The following is a 19,330-nucleotide window of genomic DNA, read 5'->3' as shown; positions in this document are numbered from 1 at the left end:
AGGTTAATTGATAAGTGAAGAATGTCCAAGTACTTATACTTATAAAGAATACGTACTTGACAAAATAAATAAATAAAATAAGTGGTCAGCATGCAAATCTCATCAGAGGAATGTCAAGTCATGCTAGTCAGCATGCAAATTTTTGCCAGAGGAATGCCTAGTTGTGCTAAAGACTGACATTCTTGTATCCTAAACTATCTTGACTGTGTCTGTGTGTGAGAGAGATTTTTAAATCTATAATGCACTTATTTGCTACACAAGCAGCAATAAAAGGCGACGGAATGTTATTTATTATCAAACTAAATTGTCCAAACTGCCAGTAACTTTCTCAGATTTTTTTTTAAATGAGACTGCTAAACTTTTGTTTAAGAAACAGATATTTTCTTCTTCCAGGAGAAGAATGGAAATTGAAATATGGAGCCCATGCATTGTGTAACTGGTACTTCTAATAAAGCAATGGGCAAGCTGACCTCTCTGTAAGGCCAAAAATATGGAGCTGCTTGCAGCTCAAGCCAAAATAGCAAGAGACTGCAGTCTCTGCAATTGGAGAAGAGAGGGAATGATCATAGAAGCTCCAAGTGGTCAACAGGGAGTAAGGAGATGAGACATACTTTGGAGCAGCTAAAGTGAACTTTGGTTGCCTCTAGAATGGGCTGAAGATGAGATAGAGATGGCATTAGGAAGTCTTCCTATTAAAAATAGGTTACTTATTTGGTTAATAGCTATGGAGAGTCACAAGAGAGTGAACCAATGGGTAGATTAGCTGTATTTAAAATTATGGCTCTTTCAAAACAAATAGTGGTCCTTTGACTTTCGTGGGGGATACATTCCAAGACCGCCTGCGAAAGTCAAATTTCCGTGAAGGAGAGACGCTCCCTTCCTTCCTCCCCCTCTCTCCTCCATTCCTGGTTTTACTTATCCCCAGAACCCACAGGGGCAATGGGACAGCAAGCTGGGGACTTTGCTGCACTTGCTGCAGCGGGCGGCAGTAGAGCTCGGCTTCAAGTGGAGCATACCAATGCTCCGAGAATTAAAGGGGAGGGATTGGGAGGCTGGGGTGGAAGCAGAGCTTTTATTTAAAGAAGCAGGTAGGCTGAGGTGGGGGCGGAGGAGGAGAGTTAAAATGCACAGTATTGTATATCGGGCGGCCCCAGAAAACCCTTGGTGTGCAAAAAAAACATGGAGTATTTTTTTAATAATATTTTTTGAAAACCCGTGGTATAGACTTTCTGCGATTGTCAGACCTGCGAAAGTCAAGGGACCACTGTACACTCATTTTAAAACATTCTTGTGAAAATTGTTGGTAAAAAGAAATTTTGTTTTAAGATAAGACCTCAGAATATTTTACTCAGTTATTTAACATGCCCTCGGATCTTGATATCTGATGACTACAGTATCTTACTTTATAAATTCAGGAAGCATTGATTACATCAGGTGATTTATTAAATACAGGATAATCTTATAAAACACTAGATATATAAGGGAATGTTTATTTAAAAACAGTCATTTGTTTTATCCCTTTTAAAGGAAAGAAAATACTAAATTATATATAGAAAATAATTGCTCCATTGCTCCCAGAATATTCAAATTAGGAAATTCATTATATAATCTCAAGGTACAGAACACTGGTGAGAATTTACATGGAAATTTCACATAGAATCTCTCTGAACACTATTTTTAGTTATAATGGATCTCAGTCTGAATAAACATTGTATCTTCCAGTTCATCTATCCCTGCACTCCTAGTAAAGAATATATTCATTTTTTTCTTGAGATGTTGTGAGAAAGCTTTTTGGCTATCATTACAACTTATAAGACATAGATTTGTTTGTTACCACTTACCTATTTCCCACTATATCCATGGTGAATTCATTAGTCATCATATGGGCTGTGGCTCATTTTTTTATAGTTGCAAATTTGTTTTGGTTATTATAGATAACAAATTATATTAATTTTTGCTGTAGAATTACATTTTTGAAAAATAAGCATGTCTGTTTTCTAAGTATCTTGCACATTACCAAATTAAGATGTGCAAAATAGTTTATAATAACATATACCAACCACACAAAGTGTATGTACATTCCTCTTTATTTAATACAGCACAGACACATGACACATACAAAAGAAAAACACTCATGAAACTCCTGCCACATTTAAAGACAGGCACATCTACTCTCAGTTTGAACACTCAAACTGATCACTTCTGATCAAATATCTGCTAATTAACTATAGATGGATTCTCAGATGAAGTCTCCAGCCAAAAGAATAATCCACACCCTGTTTGAAAAAGTGAAATTGAAATAGTAATAGTAATTCCTGGATTATAGAAGCAGGAAAACCACTGAAGAAAAAAACCACTCTTCTAGAAAACTCAACCCATGAGTTTTTGGAGTAAATATATGCTATTCACCATTTGAGTTTTCAGGCCCCTGATATTATAAACTACAGTATACTAAGAGGAAAGCATTTGTTTCCCAGTTAATTTAACTGTATTTTGAAACTGTAAAGGACCTGAATATACATTCAGAATTGGCATAGGCTTTTTGTGGCAGCAGCTTTCCCTTTTCTGTATTCCAGTTTTTCATGGAAAGTAAGCAGGCATCAGGTCTTCTGATAAAGAGCCTAACATACTTTAAAACAGATATTTATAAAAAAGAGAATGAAAGGGTTATTTACAAAATTCATGGCTGGTGCAATACATCTTTTAAGACACACTATGTTACAATCTTTCAGGTCCTGAGATTATTATGGAAAAAAATAATTCAAATATTGTGTTTGGAATAATTGAAATAGGAGAAAAAGATCAATTATTGTTTTAAATTTTTCAGGTTGGTAGAACACAGGTTGGTAAAAAGTAAGCCAAAAAGCAGTTGGCACAAGTAACTAATGTGTATAATTATACAAGCCCTCTTATTGAGAGCAGCTACATATTTGTTGCACGGAAAACATGTCACAAGGAAGACAAATATTCTTCCCACATGGTTCAAACCTTCCATTAATTTTAGAAATACTCAGGTTCAAAGATAGAGCCAAGCTATACACAGAATAGAATAACTGCTTCAGATATGTTTCCCAGACATGGATAATTATAGCACCACTAACTTGATAAAAATAGGTACTTTAAAATAAGTCATTAGGGTATCTATAACCATGTTCCACGACTACCAGTGGATCAATTTTGTCAATAATGATGTCTCTTTGTTTTGTATGGCTAACCAGGTATTTTTTTACGCTTTTTTGCTGAATATTGAGAAAGTAATTCAGAAATATTGTTTCCACCAGAAGAAAAATACTAAAATAGAATTTTTAGATTTGTTTAACTTGAAAGCTGCATTTCAATTTATGAAAAGCATGTTCTTTTTAGAATGACACATCAATGTCCAATTGCAGAATTTATCTTACAGCTTGGAAAATCCTAACATGTTTTTAATTTTAAATTGTGATACTTAAGTACGGAATATGATTAAAACATGTTTGATGATGGATGCAATATGTAACACTGCTCAGCAATTTAAATAAAATTTATTTTAAGCAAATGTTTTTGACTGACAATACATGCAAAAAAGAGCACCAGCTTCTACAATATGATGTTTAATTCTTTGGATTCTTCAATCCACTGCTGAAAGGTGCCAAAGAAGAAAGATATTCAGATCACTTCTTTAAAGAAGGATCTATCTGAATGGAGATCTAAATAACTATTTGTCTTCTCTTTGTACAGGTGAAACATTTATCTACTTATAGATTTACTAATTTCAAATGGAAGATTGTTCTTTATCTGCATTTTTTATTATAGTCAGTAAAAGGATATCCCCATCAGATTTTAAAAACCTAGTCTCTCAGAACCGTATCATTGTGGTGAAAATGTTCCTGCTATTTAAAATTTAATTTCACTTTTACAAAAATATTTTCATAATACACACATTCAAAAAGCTTTGTCATGTTTCTTTGGGTAGATACTAACAATAGCCGGGGGGAAATATCTCTAATACTAAATATGGAGTTTTGTAATAAGCAATTTTACTGACTGCTAAAGTCAAATTAAAACATTACAGAGAAAGGCAATGCTGAAAATAAAATGCTATTGTACTAAAGATCAACCATCTCTAAGGTCTGAGAGCCTTACCTACAATCTTTACTTTTAAATTAGCTAACTTTTCTCAACTATTCCAATATGTGACGACAATCAAATATTTTCCCTTTTACCACACCAAATTAAAATGTCTAATGTATAATAAAAGGCAAAGTTTTATAACACAAAGTATACATTGCTTATATTGTTTCAGGAGCACTGCAAAGATTAAAGAATTATAATTGGGATACAAAGCTCCAGAAATATGTTTGTTATATAGAACAAAGATATTTCATTGAACAAAAATTGCCCCAGATGAAACTGATGAGAATCCTAGTTTTCTGACAGGCATGACTGAACAAAATTAAATTAAAAGAAACTGTTAATTATATAAATATTGGGATGGATTCAGATTTAGATATCTGCAAGAGGGCTGGCAGAAGAATCTTCTAGATCAGGAGTGTCAAACTTTTGATGATATGTCATCATGTGACATATTGCAACTCCCTCCCTTTGCTAAACCAGGGGTGGACGTGGCCAGCACGTGACACATCTGGCTTGTGAGTTGCAAGATTGACACCCCTGTTCTAGGTCACCAGGTATTCCTTTCTCAGCTCTCCATATTGCAGTTTATCCTGATCTACATTATTTCTGGTATCTGAAATAATTGTTATGGAGGCATTCACTTCTGCCAGTCATTTTCCAGGTGCTTAAGCCTAGATCAAATTAATATCTAAATGGATTATTCTAGGTGATTTCTTCAAGTGTCAACACAAGTTTCTTCAACATCTAAAGATTGTTAAAAGATATATTAAAAAACCCTAAGCAATAGTGTCCTGAGAAATACATTCAGAAAATAATTCTTAAAAATAGGAACAAATGGTTAAAAGTTGTAAAAACTTAATTTTGAAAACCAAATATATAGTTTACAATAAACTTCAGCATGACAACTGATCCCTTTCGTAAGAATTTCCTTGCTATAAGGAAGTTTCTTTAGACTCTTGCAGGAAATTCAGCCTCCTCTTTTAACTGTCATTGCAATTAGAAACATGTTAACTGATTACATAAAATACTTTATATTCCTCAATCATACCAATTGCTTTATCTTAACAAAAGATAGTTATTTCATTTTTAGCAGTATTCAATATTATTTGAGTATACAACCATCCATTCAGAATTGATTTGAAATAGAATGCAACTTACATTTGTTTTAAATATCAGTAGAACCTTAGTAATAATATATTGTAGTTTTAAAAAGTTAAAAGTTTTGCCAATACAATAAAAATTTTAAATTGTATGGTTACTTATTTTGATCAGTGGGTTGCATTCGCACATTTGCCACAGATTTTGGCAACAGATTAGGTAAAAAAACAGTGAAATTTTGCTGTGATTTTTTTTGCCTAAAAGTACTGTATACAGTACTGATATTCTTTGATTTAGCCAATTTCTTACTTAAAGCATTTTTAAAATGTATCTAAGCAATGCAAAGAAGCTCTCACTGTATTTGGTGCATGGAAAACTAAAAATTTTAATTCAGAAGATTAAATCACTGTCACCATCAGCAGGCAGCTTCCTAGGGTGAAGCAATAGGCTTCTCCAGGCATCAGAGGCCATATGAAAATATTTTTATTACAGAAATATAAAATATTTTATTGTCTACTATTATGTAACCATTCAAATATAAATTATTTATAACATTTTTAATGTGAAGTATTCTGCTCTTTCTCTGTCACAGGGGAAAATGCCAAATTTTAGAATGGCTGGTTTAACACTATGATTATTAGACTGGTATTTTAAGTTACAATCTGAAACTCCAGTGGAAATGGCTTAGTGTACTATCAACCACTTCATTACAGTTGCTCAAATACACTGTTTATAAATTGTGCCAAAGTTCATTTTCAGAAGTAAACATTAATATTACAAAAAACAGATTCAACGTAAGGAAAATAGTGCTGTGTGCAAAAAACAAGCATGTAAGAATGACAGTTATGCAACAGCAGTTATAACATTACATATACTGAACACGAATTACAGAAGGGTAAAGTTATTTTAACAACATAAAGTCATTTGGGCAGGATCAAGGACTTTCCAAATATCTCCAAACACTTAGGACCTCTGAATATACTTTGTGGGGTTAAGAGGGAACAAAAACAAAAAGGCACTTAACCAAAAGCCTGAATCAAGTAAGTTGGAGGAGTAACTCCATTTAGAGATAGAACTAAAGTAGATATATAAAAAAATCTAAAGGTCATACAATTATAATTGCATAAACATTTTATGATATTTATTTATTACTCTAATCTTGGTGTTAAGATTTTGGAAAATAAAAAGTGTTCTGTGACTTCCAACAAGTTATGTAACTACTGTAGTTAGGTAAAAAAAAAACTTTCCAAAATTTAACATGATTTTTTTTCCTGCACTACTATTCTGAAAAGTTCAAAAATAAGACTAATAATTATATCATTTGTCAACATTCCATAAAACTAACATCCTAATTTTTTTCTGGGCAGTTCTAAAAATCACTGTGTAAACTAGATTTAAATGTATTTATAAATATAATCAAAAATATTTTAATGAATGTAGCAGCAAACATAGTAAATAACTGAGTCCTAACAAACTATCACCTATGATTCAATATAACTGATGGTAGTTTTGGATTTGAGAATTATTCTAATATCAACTGCTTTGGATCAAATGGAGAGGCTAAATGGAGGTTAGATTAGTTAGGTAAGAGTTTGAAGAAGTATACCATGATTACCTGCCCCATTCATAGCCTACTGAATAAATTAAACCCTAATTTCATGGAAACAGATGTCAAACCCACAGCACCCACACCTGAGATTTTGACTCAACATTCCCATCTGTCTTGCTAGAGACAAAGCAACATAAAAGGCTGAAAAAGGAATGATTTTAAGTCATCAGATATTTCCTTGGGGGTGAAAATTTGCATTGTTAAGACAGTTCTTTCTTTGTTCACTGTTTATATCCTTTCTCCGTACTTCATAAAGATCCAAGGTAACCTAAGGAATTGCTAACTGTCCCCATTGGGACTAGAAACACATAATTTAAATGATTCTGAAATTCAAAACCTGTATGTCAAAATTATTGCTTATATTTGAGGCTCGGTGTAATTTTAGCCACAATTTTAGCCCTAACTCTCAAAATAATTTAAATTCAGAAATGAAAACTTTACCTTTTATTGCTTGTGAATACTGAACAGATTTAATGTAAGAGCTATTTAACTCTCCAAATACATTTTAAGACAAACTAGGCAGTTAAAAATATCTAAATTAAAAATTGCTGTGCAGGAAGTATATCTTTCTTATTGTAATGGTACTGATATTCTATCTGCTCTTTTCAGTTCTGATTATCTTCTTTTCTTTATGTCCTTATGTCCATATTGAAGAGAAGCTCATGGAGTTATCATTTAGATTTATTCTAATAATAAAAATCTTGTTTTACTGAGAACATCAGAAGCAATTGTGTTCTATCACTTCTTTCACAGCATTATGTCTCTAGATCAGAGCTCTCCAACCTTGGGAACCTTAAGCCTGGAGGACTTCAACTCCCAGAATTCTCCAGCCAGCTTTGCTAAAGCTATTTGCTGGAGAATTCTGGGAGTTGAAGTCCGCCAGGCTTAAAGTTCCCAAGGTTGGAGACCCCTGCTCCAAGCTTGCTATTAAGCTGAAAAGAGCTGCACTCTCTTCAGATATTTAGCAAAACAAAGAGGCCCCAACTGTATGCCACTTAATAAGAAACATAAATTCAAATCAATTAATGTGCTTTCATTAAATTCTACATGAGAAATATTGAAGAGCAACAAGAAAGCCACTTGTGTTATTTGGTTTTATGAGAAAATTTTCACTCTTTTAACATAAACCGTTTTCTGCTACCAAATACTTCGTTTTAAATTTATGGAAAAACATAATCAGAAACATATAACTCCTAATTCTATTATATTATATACTGTGTATTATTTCTAAAAGGGAAAATGTGTGGAATAAAAAGGTAAATCTCTATTTAAAAATGTTTTACCTTTTACACCTTTTATCATTGTGCATAAGGGAAAACTAAATCTGCAAGTTACTAACTACTTAATATTTAGTTTTTATAATGTAATATGGAATGTCAGGGTCTTATGCTCTTTTTAAAAGAGATTTCATTTTTATGATATTTTAAGACCATTGTTTCAAATATATATTTTTATTTTAAGTCTTTTCTTCCAAATGTATTTTTTAATTCATATGTGCACATGTGTGTACATGCTAAAATACACAGATTTTAAATTGCCAAAAGGAAACAACTTCTATAACAGTAAGTCTCAGTAAGAACTGTATATTTGGCTATTTGTAGGATATGCTCATGGAGAATATTTTGCTTGCCTTTCAAATGAAATCAATCAAGATAATAAAATTAAGCAATTAATATTGAAGGGAGAAGAAAGGAAGGCTTTGCTAATGCAAAAAAACATTCTGAACTTAGTAGTTTCTTCTATAAAACTATCATAGTTATGTTTTTAAAAGCCCTTTGTTTACCTTGTATCAAGATTGTTTCGACACTATTTTTAATTCGTATTTTGTGCAAGTTTTTTTTAAAAAATTAATATGATCAATCCAACATTCAGTTACTATGTTTATATTATATATTATTTAAATATACACGTTTTACAAATATGATAAGTAGTAATCTGAATCAGTAATATTAGCTACCTGGCTTTGTAAGATGAAATAACGTATCTTTGTAAACTTGATAATTAAATATATGTCTGTCACAAAACAGCAGAAGAATTATTTTGGCCACCAAACAGTAAAACTATATGCACATAAGAAGTAGAATTCTATAGGAAGCCATAAATATTACTGAGTTTCATACTGAAGCAATTAACGCTGCTCAATAGTTGATACAGCTAGTTGTCTTTTTAAAATATGGTTTCCCTTTAGAGCAGCACAAGAGATTACAGTTGGAATCAAATAAGCCTCCAGCAAAACATGGAGGTATATGTACATATTTCTGCTGGATGATGACCATATCGCCAGGAATGTTTAAAAAAACAACTCTTACTAAAAATAAAATATTACATTTAAATTAAAGAAAAGGCTTCAGTTTGGGATGAAACTATGATTTCTATATTTGACCTCCACTGAAACGTTTACAATATAATGTGACATTGTTTTGACTTTTTCTCCCAGAATTACATCTTGAAATACATTTCTTCTGTATTAATTAATGAGTGCAATACAAAGCAGTTCCTACATTTCTTTCCTAGACTCTAACATAATGGTTTCAAAATCAAAGCCAGCCTACGAGTTGTATGTTCAAGCAACAACAAATCAAGTATCTCCCAGCTTAGCAGATTTAAAATATACTGGGAATAAGAATGTTAAAGCCTGAACAGAAGGCACCTCAACTAAACTCTTTGGAGAGAGCTTTGAACAGTTCTGATAAAATGTCTTTCTTAAAAGCTGTAAGGAATCAATACAGCACATATCTTCTCAAAGCTTATAGAAGAGGAAGAAGAATCCAAAACTATCTTCACAAAGGAGAGAAACGGAATATTTCTACATTCTATCAGTATATGAAAAATAAGGCAACTCTGAAATGTTTCAGCAAATCTAGAAGTGATAAAATAAATCTTCCATCAAAGATACTGAAAACAAAGGTATGCTCTGATAAAGCCAATTCATGCTAATCTTGTATCTGAAATTTTGATACTTAAAGCAACATTTTAAGCTCCACTGAAATGTGTGTGATTACAAAACACTCTCCATTTTTAATTTTTTTTATCTGAAATAGAAAATTCTCTGTCCTGACCAGTTACAGTATTTAGGGAAAATATTACCCAAAGCAAATTATGGATAATTTTCAGGCTCTTCAAAGAGCAAACAAGTAGCCTTGGTTTTGGGTAGAGAAATGTGTACTTCCTTTTATGCTGATATAAAACACTTTTTCTCCCCTATACTTCACCTTATTCAAACTTGCAGAGAATGTTTCTAACTGCTATAGCTTTTAGACTTTCCTGATGCCTCCACATGGCTGAATAGGGTGGGTGGCCTTACTTGCATGGTGGATACAGATGTCTACTTTCCTTTCATAGTTCCTTTATCAGACATCAGCCTGTGAAAAGGTTTGGGTTGCTGTAGGTTTGACAACTGAACCTGTTTGGCCAACCCTTTCTGAGACAATTGGGATAAAAGGCTTTGAGAACTGTCCCGAAAACAAAATCAAACTATGAATTATTTTATAAGAACACTTTCCTCCTTTTTCTTCTCTCTTTGATCAAGTATTTTTTTTTGTCCTCACCACAGTGCTTAGGATCAGAATATGTAAACATTGACAGAAACAGCAGCTCTGTGTCCATGTAAGCACTTTCCCAACTGGTCATTCTCCATCAGCAAAGTAGAACCACATTTATTCCCTTATTTAGCAGGACATCACTGGGTTTTCCTCTGTAACTTAGTATCCACTTTGCTTTGGCCATCTAGAATTGAGGATGAAAAAGAGAAAGCAATTCATAAAAGAGAAATGATAATATACAAATTTATCTATCACTGCAAGCATCTGATCCTTGGTGGTACACAAAATATAGAAAATAAATATAATTGATTTTTTAAAAAATGTCTGAAGAATAAACAAGCATACCCACAATCAATCAACAGTCAAGCTAAATTGAAGAAACATTTAAAAGATCCCATGATACTATCATCTTAACAGTTAATTTAATTTACTTTTTAATATTAAAGTGAATCTAGCTTTCATGGGCAGCCTATTTCATAATGTGAAGTCATGAAAGAGAAACACCTTCTCCTAGCTGCAGTGCGCACAACTTCATAAAAATAAAGAATCACAAGCAATTTCCCCCAAAATGCACATATTATATGTAGGCCAACTCTATCTGGAGGAAGTATTCCTTGAAGTAACTTGATGTCAAGCCACATTAAACTTTATGGATAAAAAAGCTTAATTAAATTATACCCAGAAAGTTACAGGAATAAACCAGAGACTGCAGCACAGTTACAATGTGTTTCTGATTTCCATTAACAGGCAGGTTGCTGCCTTCTTCATAGTGATTTTTAGAGGGCCTGTCCGTTCTATGTGATAGACCAGGCTCAAAAATTAACAGATGTACAGTAGTCCCTCACCTATCGCTGGTGTTACGTTCCAGACCTGGCCGCGATAGGTGAAATCCACGATGGGGAATTTATCGACTGATAGTACTTATTTAAGTATTTATATTGTAATTGTTTGGTAAGTTTTCATTGTTTTAAGTGTTTATAAACCCTTCCCACACAGTATTTATTTTAGATACAGTATTTAAATACAGTATTTACAATTTTAGATATTTTTTTTTTAAACCTGCCGATCGAGTTCGGCGGGCTGTTTAAATCTGCCGATCGACTTCCTCAGAAACCCGCGATGAAGTGAAGCCGCAGTAGGTGAAGCGCGGTATAGCGAGGGACTACTGTAGTTTTAAAAATCTGGCAAATCTGATCTGCTTCCTCCTCCCCTCTAGCTCTGTGAGAATTAGGGAGGATTTTTTCCCTCACATTACTTTCTTCACTTGAGCTCAAGACCCTTTTGTCTGATCATTGCCTTCCTAGCATCTCTTCTTCCTGACCTTCCAGGCCTTTCCCTCTTCCAACTAACAGTTCTTTGTAGTAGTTTAACTAAGTTCAACATCATGAGTTACCATTGTGAAACTCTTCCAAGGAATTGACACACTGAATCCAAGAGAATTTCTGGGTCACAGACCTGCTCTCTCTCAAAGCCAGTGTTACCTCTCAAAGAAACAGCCATGTGGTTGAAAGCCTTGATTAAAAATAGAGCAACTATTTCTTGGTTGAGTTCAAACACCTAGAAAAGTCTTCAATCATATTGCTAACCCAACTCAGGGTGCTGATTTATAATTGGATATAATAATCTCCCAGTGCCTTCAAGTAGGTATTAAAGAACAGAGAGAACTGAAGGATTTAAGATGGGACAAAAATAAATAAATAGGTATGAGTTTTATGTTGGTTAATTAATATTATTTTAGGGCTGTGTTTCGAAACTTTGTTGACAATAGGATTTGAAAAAGCATTGCTTTTTGGACTTGCCCAAAGGCCTGCAACTTTAAACACTCAAAGAACCATTTGGACCCATTTCCCACAGAAAACACGGGAGCCATAAAATCTGAGTGAGCATGGCCAACTCATCTCATCCACTTCCGCCCAGTCACATGATTCCCCAGCCACGCCTACCAAGATTTTGTGGCTCCCAATATTTTCTTTTCTCTGGGAAACTCTGTCTCACATTTCTCTTTCTCCCTCCCTCCCTCTCTCATCCTGGTGTCCTCAAACTGGGCAACTTTAAGACTTGTGGACTTACTATTCCCAGAATTCTCCAGCCAGCCAATTCTGGGAGTTGAAGTCCACAAGTCTTAAAGTTGCCACGTTTGAAGACCTCTGTATCTCTCTCTTTCTCCCTCTCTCTCTCTTTCTGTCATCTATCTCTCATCTCTGCCTCTCTGTCTCTGTCTCTGTCTCGTGTGTGTGTGTGTGTGTTCCCTTTTGAACCAGTTCCCAAAACAGGTGAAGATTGTGGCTCCCCCCCCCCCCCCCCCCAATGTTGTTCTTTCCTCTTCTTTGGGTGCTTTGTACCATATGATTTAAATCAAGAGTCATTTCAGGTTACTAGATAAATGAAGCTTTTTCGTCCCCCTGCTGTGGCTTCCTGTCAGCTAAACCCACCACTGGTTGGCCCTGTCCCTCCCCCTCCCCTCCCAGTCATTCTTCACCTGCCCTGAGAAGGTAAGGGCGACAGTGGCGGATAGAGACTTGCTCCGTGTTCCAGAGTGGGAGAGAAACGCTCCTCTACTTGCTTCTTCTTTGGGCCCCTGTTGGTGCTGCACGCACCTAGGTTTATTTTATTTTATTTATTAAATGTGTATGCCACCCCTCTTCGTAGACTCGGGGTGGCTAGGTTGCTCAGGAAGACGCACAACTTTCTCTCAGCCTTGAGACACTGGCCCGGCCCGGCTGCAGGAGACGCTCCATGTCATAATGGGCTCCAGGAGGGCAAAAGCAACTTCGTTTTGGCAAAAACAAAACAACAACAAAAAAAAACCCCTGGACTTGTTTTTGCTTATTTTTTCCCCTCCCCAGCCCCCAGGATCACTCTAGAGGCCTCCAAAACCCTCTACACACCCAGTTTCTGCAAAAAACAGGCCCACTTTAGCAAAAAACAGGCCTGTTTTTCATCTCCCAAACTCCTCACATGTTGCGTTTTTGCCCTCTCTAATACCCAGGAGCACTTTGCAGGCCTCCCAAATCGTCTGCACACCCCGTTTTCCGCAAGAACTGGCTTGTTTATCGCAAAAACAGGACATGTGGGGCAGGGTTTTGGAGGACAAAAATTGATGTGTTCAGTGTATAAGATGCACCGCCATTTCCACCCTTTTTTAGGGGGAAACAGTGTGTCTTATTCTCTGAAAAAATAAGACTGACTAGCCATTGTCACTGTATATTATGGTTTGGTGCTTACTTCATGACTGAGTTAGACCCCTATGATTTGTTTCACGAATCAAGGTAACAACAAACCATGACTTAATGTAATATGTAACCCCAACCCATAGAAAGTATCCTAGTATCTGATTACAGAAGCAGTAACATTCAATAGTCTTGAACGTTGACCCTTTTTAATCATATTTCAACAGAATGTTTTTTCTTAGAACTTAACAGGCAATTACCAAAGGCTACACTGTATTTCATGTAACTGAATCCAATCTCCTGTTCAAATCAAATTAGACCTGCAAATTAGAACATCTCTAAGAGATTCACATTGAGTAAAGGGAATCCTGCCATGCTTCTGAGAAAGTTGTTGCATTTGTCAAAATTGGTCTTAAGACATTTTTATCACTGTAGAAAGTGTACTGTGTGCGTGCGTGCTGGTTTCTCTATAGAAAAATGGGAAAAATATATTTTCTTACCTGAATAAGCTTGCTGTAAATGAGCAGGCAGAGACGTATGAGACAGTGCTGCTGAATGCTGAGCTCCTGACTGTAAACCCTTCAATAAATCTGACACGGTACACAAAAGACGGGAAAAAACCCAGATATAATCTTAAAATTAACATGGTCATAGTTTTCTGTGCTTCTCTGCAAAAACCTTGAAATTGTCAAAGTAGAAATGAAGTTACAATACTGGATACTTAAGGTGCTCTCTGAGATTGGTTGTTTTCTAGCAGACATTTCATTACCCAGACTAGGTAACATCATTGGTGTTAGCAGTTGATTGGACTGTTTACTGATAGCTTGTTTGGCAGTTCTTTGATTGGGGTATTGCCTAACTTGGATAATTAAATAACTGAAAGAAAGCAACCAGCTCAGAGCGCACCAAACACTATACCACCATCACCACCCACCACCCATTTCAATTCTGAGCTACAAACATTCTCCTTTATCAGAAAATGGAATAGAATGACTCGTTCAGGGCATGACTCCATATACAGGTAATCCTCGACTTACAACCATTCTTTCAGTGACCATTTGAAGTTACAACAGCACGGAAAAAAGTGACGTAATGACTGTTTTTCACATGACTGTTGCGTCATTGCTGTCAACATGAGACTAAATTTTGTATGTTTGACAATTGGCAGGTATTTATGAGGATTGCAGTGAGCTGCAGTCATGTGGTGCCTTCATTGACCTTCTGACAAGCAAAGTCAACAGGGAAACCAATTTCACTTAACAATCATGTTACTAACTTAATCACTGCAGTGATTGACTGTGGCAAGAACCAATTATGGAAAGTTGTAAAATGGGGCAAATTCACTTAACAACTGTCCTGCTTAGTAACAGCAATTTTGGGCTCAACTGTGGGTGTAAATTGAGGACTACCTATGAAGGAAAAGTTTGCATGGCAAACAATAAAGGCAACAATACTCAAAAAAAGGACATTGTTAAGCATCTATTAAACATTGTTAGATCTATTAAAACTATAGATATCCAATAAATATATCAATGTTATGCATTAATTTACATTAACTAAAATGCTATGAAAGAAGAAAATGAAGACAATTGAGACAAATTTAAAAGGAAAGCTTCAGCAGAAGGTACTATATCAAGAAAAGACACAGTGCTATTAATCAGAAACTGAAAAGCAAAAGTTGGAGAAATGGTGGAAGCTGGGATCACACATTTTGAACTGGGCAATATAATAATATCCATTCCTAATCCCTGTAATGTATGCCAATATATATTTAAAGCACTAAATCGACTATGTACAGGAAGCAAAATAATAAGCAATAGCATCACATCAGTGTGATACAGACTGTAGAAAAGATTATGATTTATTTGGAATTTACAAGTTAAGCTTAGGATAGGTATACCAGCAAAATACGATCTGAAGAATTTACAAGTGGAAATAAGTTTTTGCTTACTTATTTATTTAATTTATAGGCCACATATTTCATTACAGTGACTCTCATCAACTTACAATATAATAAAAAGGTAAAAAAATATTTCAAAATTATTAAAATTAAGAGGATTAAAGAAGAATCTAAAAATTAAAAGGATGAGCAACATGGGGGGAGGGATCTTCTTTATATCCCATCAACCACTCCCAACGTAGCATTATCAGGGACACAAGGCTCTTCCAGAAGGGCAGGAGTATGGGAGTGGCCCTCACCTCCAGCAGTGTAGTGTTCACTTACTTCACACCTAATGCACAGCTGTAAAACTAAACACTGAAGAGAGAACATACATAGAAAAAGAAGTAGATAAATTTGAATGAATGGATGAATGAATGAATGACTTCAAACAAATCTATAGTTGGAAAGCATTTGTTTATTAAAGGAGTATAGATTTGATTGAGGGCAGTTGTTTACTTTAAAAAAAAGAATCCATCAAATGCTCCTGGACCAATAAAGATTGTTTCCTTCCCTGTTGCAATGATTTGCAACTAGAATCTAGTATGCTTGGTGGGATTCAATTTTTTTTTACTACTGGTTCTGTGAGCATAACGTGGTTGACATGGTTGGCATGGCAGGGGAAAGATACTTCAAAATCCCCATTCTCTGTCCACTCCACTAATCTACTTTCCAGCTCCGCTCTCTTGTGCAGGGCAACAAAAGGAGACCCAGCTCAGCTGAGGAGGCAGCAAATGGATGGGGGCAGGGATGGATATTTGCCAGTTCTCCCAATTACTCAACATTTCAGCTACTAGTTAGCCAGAACTGGTCAGAGATAATACCAATTACTGCTGAAGCAGTAATTCAAGCAAATATTAGAAAGGAAATTGCCAATGTCAAGGTAAATAGAAAACAACAACAATGGATAAGATGTATAGATAGAATCAAAGAAATTACAGAATGAGTTTGGAAGAAGTAAAAGTTATTAAAAAGTACCGTAGTCAGGATAGTGAGCATTTATCCATATAGTCAGCAATAGCTGAAACTGACTTGGTGATGCCTAACTATAGGCTTGCTCCAAAGATAAATTGTCTGTTAGCACAAAGGTTGAATATGGACTAGGTTCAGCAGTCCATCTGCATTTAAAACACAGGACAGTCTTTTGAAGACAACAAAGTCCATATTTTGAAGAGAGAGGATTGTTGGTTTGAAAGAAGGGACTATCTATGTCAAAATTGAACAGCCCTCTCACAACAGAGGGAGAAGGATACAACATCATCTCTCTCTAATCTATAACATAGTCCTTTCAACAGTTCCAAGAAAGTTCCATACCCATTTCACCACTCAGGTGACTCGGAGGACTGAGATAAACCTCCAGGTGGCCTTAAAGACCTGCTAAAAGAATGCAACTGATCAGCTGTCTGCAAAGAGTATAAATCCTTAACAGGGCTAAACGATATGAAGAACTGACAAAATATTCTTTGAAAAGAGAAAAAGTTACAGATAAGAATTTGGTAGCCAAGAGAGAAAGGGAGCTTTCTCTCTAATTTTTAATCAAGTGAACATTTCTATGTTTTTGTATTTTTGTTGTTTGTTTTTTGTTCTTTTTTTCTTCCTGTTGTAACCATGCTATTGTCTTAGACCCATATGCAGATTTGTAAACACAAGGCTTGTTTATTTTGCTTTTAATTAATAAAGAAATAAAAAATTAAAAAAATTAAAAAAGAAATAAATAACCTCCAAGATTTTTTTTTTTAAATCCTTCCATTCCTCACCATCCAATCAGAAGAAGGTTCTTGGTTGAAAAACTGAACATCAAAGAAAAACCAGGAAGTCCAATCGCCTCGTGAAAAAGCACCTTTGGGATACTAATAGCCATGCACTTGTGCAGTCAACCCAATCATCTAGCCAAGACATCTAATACCTTCTAATAGCCACATCATAACTGAGACAATGAAGCCACCAAGAGAACAATGAGAAATAATTATAGGCATAAACAACAAACCAATTTCCTAACAAATGCAGAAAATTCAAAGAATTTGCCATTGATAAAAGAAACATTTACTGAAAAAATAGTAAAAAAACAACAATACTTTTACTTACTCTGAGTTATACTATGGTGGAAAGCTGCTGAGGTAGATCCCGAGGTGGCTGTCACTCCAGCCGTGTCTGTTCCAAAGCTAAGAAGCTCCAATGGAAACTGAAAAGGCATAGTCACTGGAACAAGACTCCCCAGCATCCCAAAAGGAGTCAATGGAGTAGATGTCACATTCTGACTGGTTACAGACAATGGTGATGCCATGAGAGTCAAAGGTGAAGCATTTGCCAGTAATGATGCACCTGTTGTTGACTACATAGATTAAAAATGTTTTAAAGGCTTTTGGAAGCAACCCAAAGCATACTAAAGGTATTTAAGCATTATCTTCTCTCACATTCATTAGAAACAATAGTTTACAGCAAAGTTTATTCATTTCTTACTTAATTCATGATAGCATTTAAATGATAGAAAATGTTGTTCGGCTCTTTTATCTTGCAATAAATATAACTGACAATGCAAATGTAAAAACTACATTTGGTGAGGTGGCAACCACTGGTTCCCCAGCTAGACAGAAACATTACAGAATCATAGTCCAGCCGGCACTTAAGGCCACTCAAACTACACCAAGCATTGCTTTGGAAAATTAGAAGAAAAGGCTCTGGAACACAGGCTTATAAAACGTTGGCTTCTTTGCTCCACATAGTACAAATCTGTAAAAAAGTCTTTATTCTTCTCCATAATAAATATTACATGTGCATTTTTGTGAGTTATATACCAGGTAAGGCTTATTGCTAAATAAGGGACTGTTTCTGGAAAGTTACAATTGCCATCATTTTATGGTATAACTCTTTTAACTTCTATCACTGAACGCTAATCTGGTGTAGTGGTTAAGGTACCAGGCTAGAAATTGGGAGATCATAATTTCTAGTCAGCAGAACATCACACCCCATGTCTAATATTTAATACCATGTCATTCATATGTATTGTGGCAAAAAGCAGCTGAAAAAAGGTCATTATCGCCATGAAGATTATGAAATCCTGAGTAAAAGTGGAGCCAAATCCCAATGTACAGGAACAGAAATCTCACAGCAAGTTTAAGTCTGGAAAATTCCAGTACCAACTACTGTACCTTGCTGCTGTGATATCCAAATGTGGCCTGAACAATATATCTATCTGTAGCTAACAAGGTTTCTGATCTACCGAAAATGGATGTGAACTACTGCAATTCGGCTTGGCATTTATTAGCAATAGTTGGATAGCAAGGTCATTAGCAGTCCTGTAATCCAGTGTTTCCCAACCTTTTTTGAGCCACGGCACATTATTCACATTTACAAAATCCTGGGGAACATTGAGTGGCGGGGGGGGGGGAAGTTTGGACAAAAAATATCTCTCTTCCTCCCTTTCGCTCTATTTCTCTCTCTCCCTCTTTCTCTCTCTCCCTTCCTTCCTCTTTCTTTCCCCTCTCTCTCCATCTCTCTTTGTTTCTCCCTTCCTTCCTCTCTGTTTTGCCCTCCTTCTCTCTCCCTCCTTCCCTCCCTCAATTTCCCTCACTCTCCTTCCCCCCTTTCTCTCTCTCCCTTGCTGTCTTTCTATCTTTCTCTCTCCCCCCTCTCTCTCCCTCTCTTTCTCTCTCTTTCTCTCTCTCTCTCTTTTGCTTTCTCTCTTTCTCTCCCCCTCTCTCCCTCTCTCTCCTTCTCTTACTATCTCTTTCTCTCTCCCCTCTATCCCTCTCTTTCTCTCTCTCTCCCCCTCTCTTTCTCTCTTTCTCTCCCCCTCTCTCCCTCTTTCTCTCTCTCCCTCTCTTGCTATCTCTATCTCTCCCCCCTCTCTCCCTCTCTC

The 19,330-nt window shown here is 35.5% G+C and overlaps 1 protein-coding gene across 2 annotated transcripts in view; it reads right to left on the bottom strand.

Annotated features, from left to right (window-relative positions):
• Nucleotides 1-9,171: 9,171 nt before the first annotated feature.
• UBN2 (ubinuclein 2) overlaps nucleotides 9,172-19,330 on the bottom strand; it is a 77,893-nt gene continuing 67,734 nt past the window's right edge. For both annotated transcript variants that reach the window (XM_070756011.1, XM_070756012.1), the window contains exons 15-17: nucleotides 17,557-17,803; nucleotides 14,033-14,122; nucleotides 9,172-10,546 (exon numbers count right to left, since the gene is read on the bottom strand). In XM_070756011.1, coding sequence (XP_070612112.1) covers nucleotides 10,500-10,546; nucleotides 14,033-14,122; nucleotides 17,557-17,803 — 384 coding nt within the window. In that variant the 3' untranslated portion in view covers nucleotides 9,172-10,499. The remainder of the gene's footprint in view (nucleotides 10,547-14,032; nucleotides 14,123-17,556; nucleotides 17,804-19,330) is intronic.

The sequence above is a fragment of the Erythrolamprus reginae genome, chromosome 6, assembly GCF_031021105.1.
Source record: "Erythrolamprus reginae isolate rEryReg1 chromosome 6, rEryReg1.hap1, whole genome shotgun sequence".
NCBI lineage: Eukaryota > Metazoa > Chordata > Lepidosauria > Squamata > Dipsadidae > Erythrolamprus > Erythrolamprus reginae.
The sequence above is the reverse complement of the archived record's forward strand: the minus strand, read 5'-3'. Positions and strand labels throughout refer to the sequence as shown.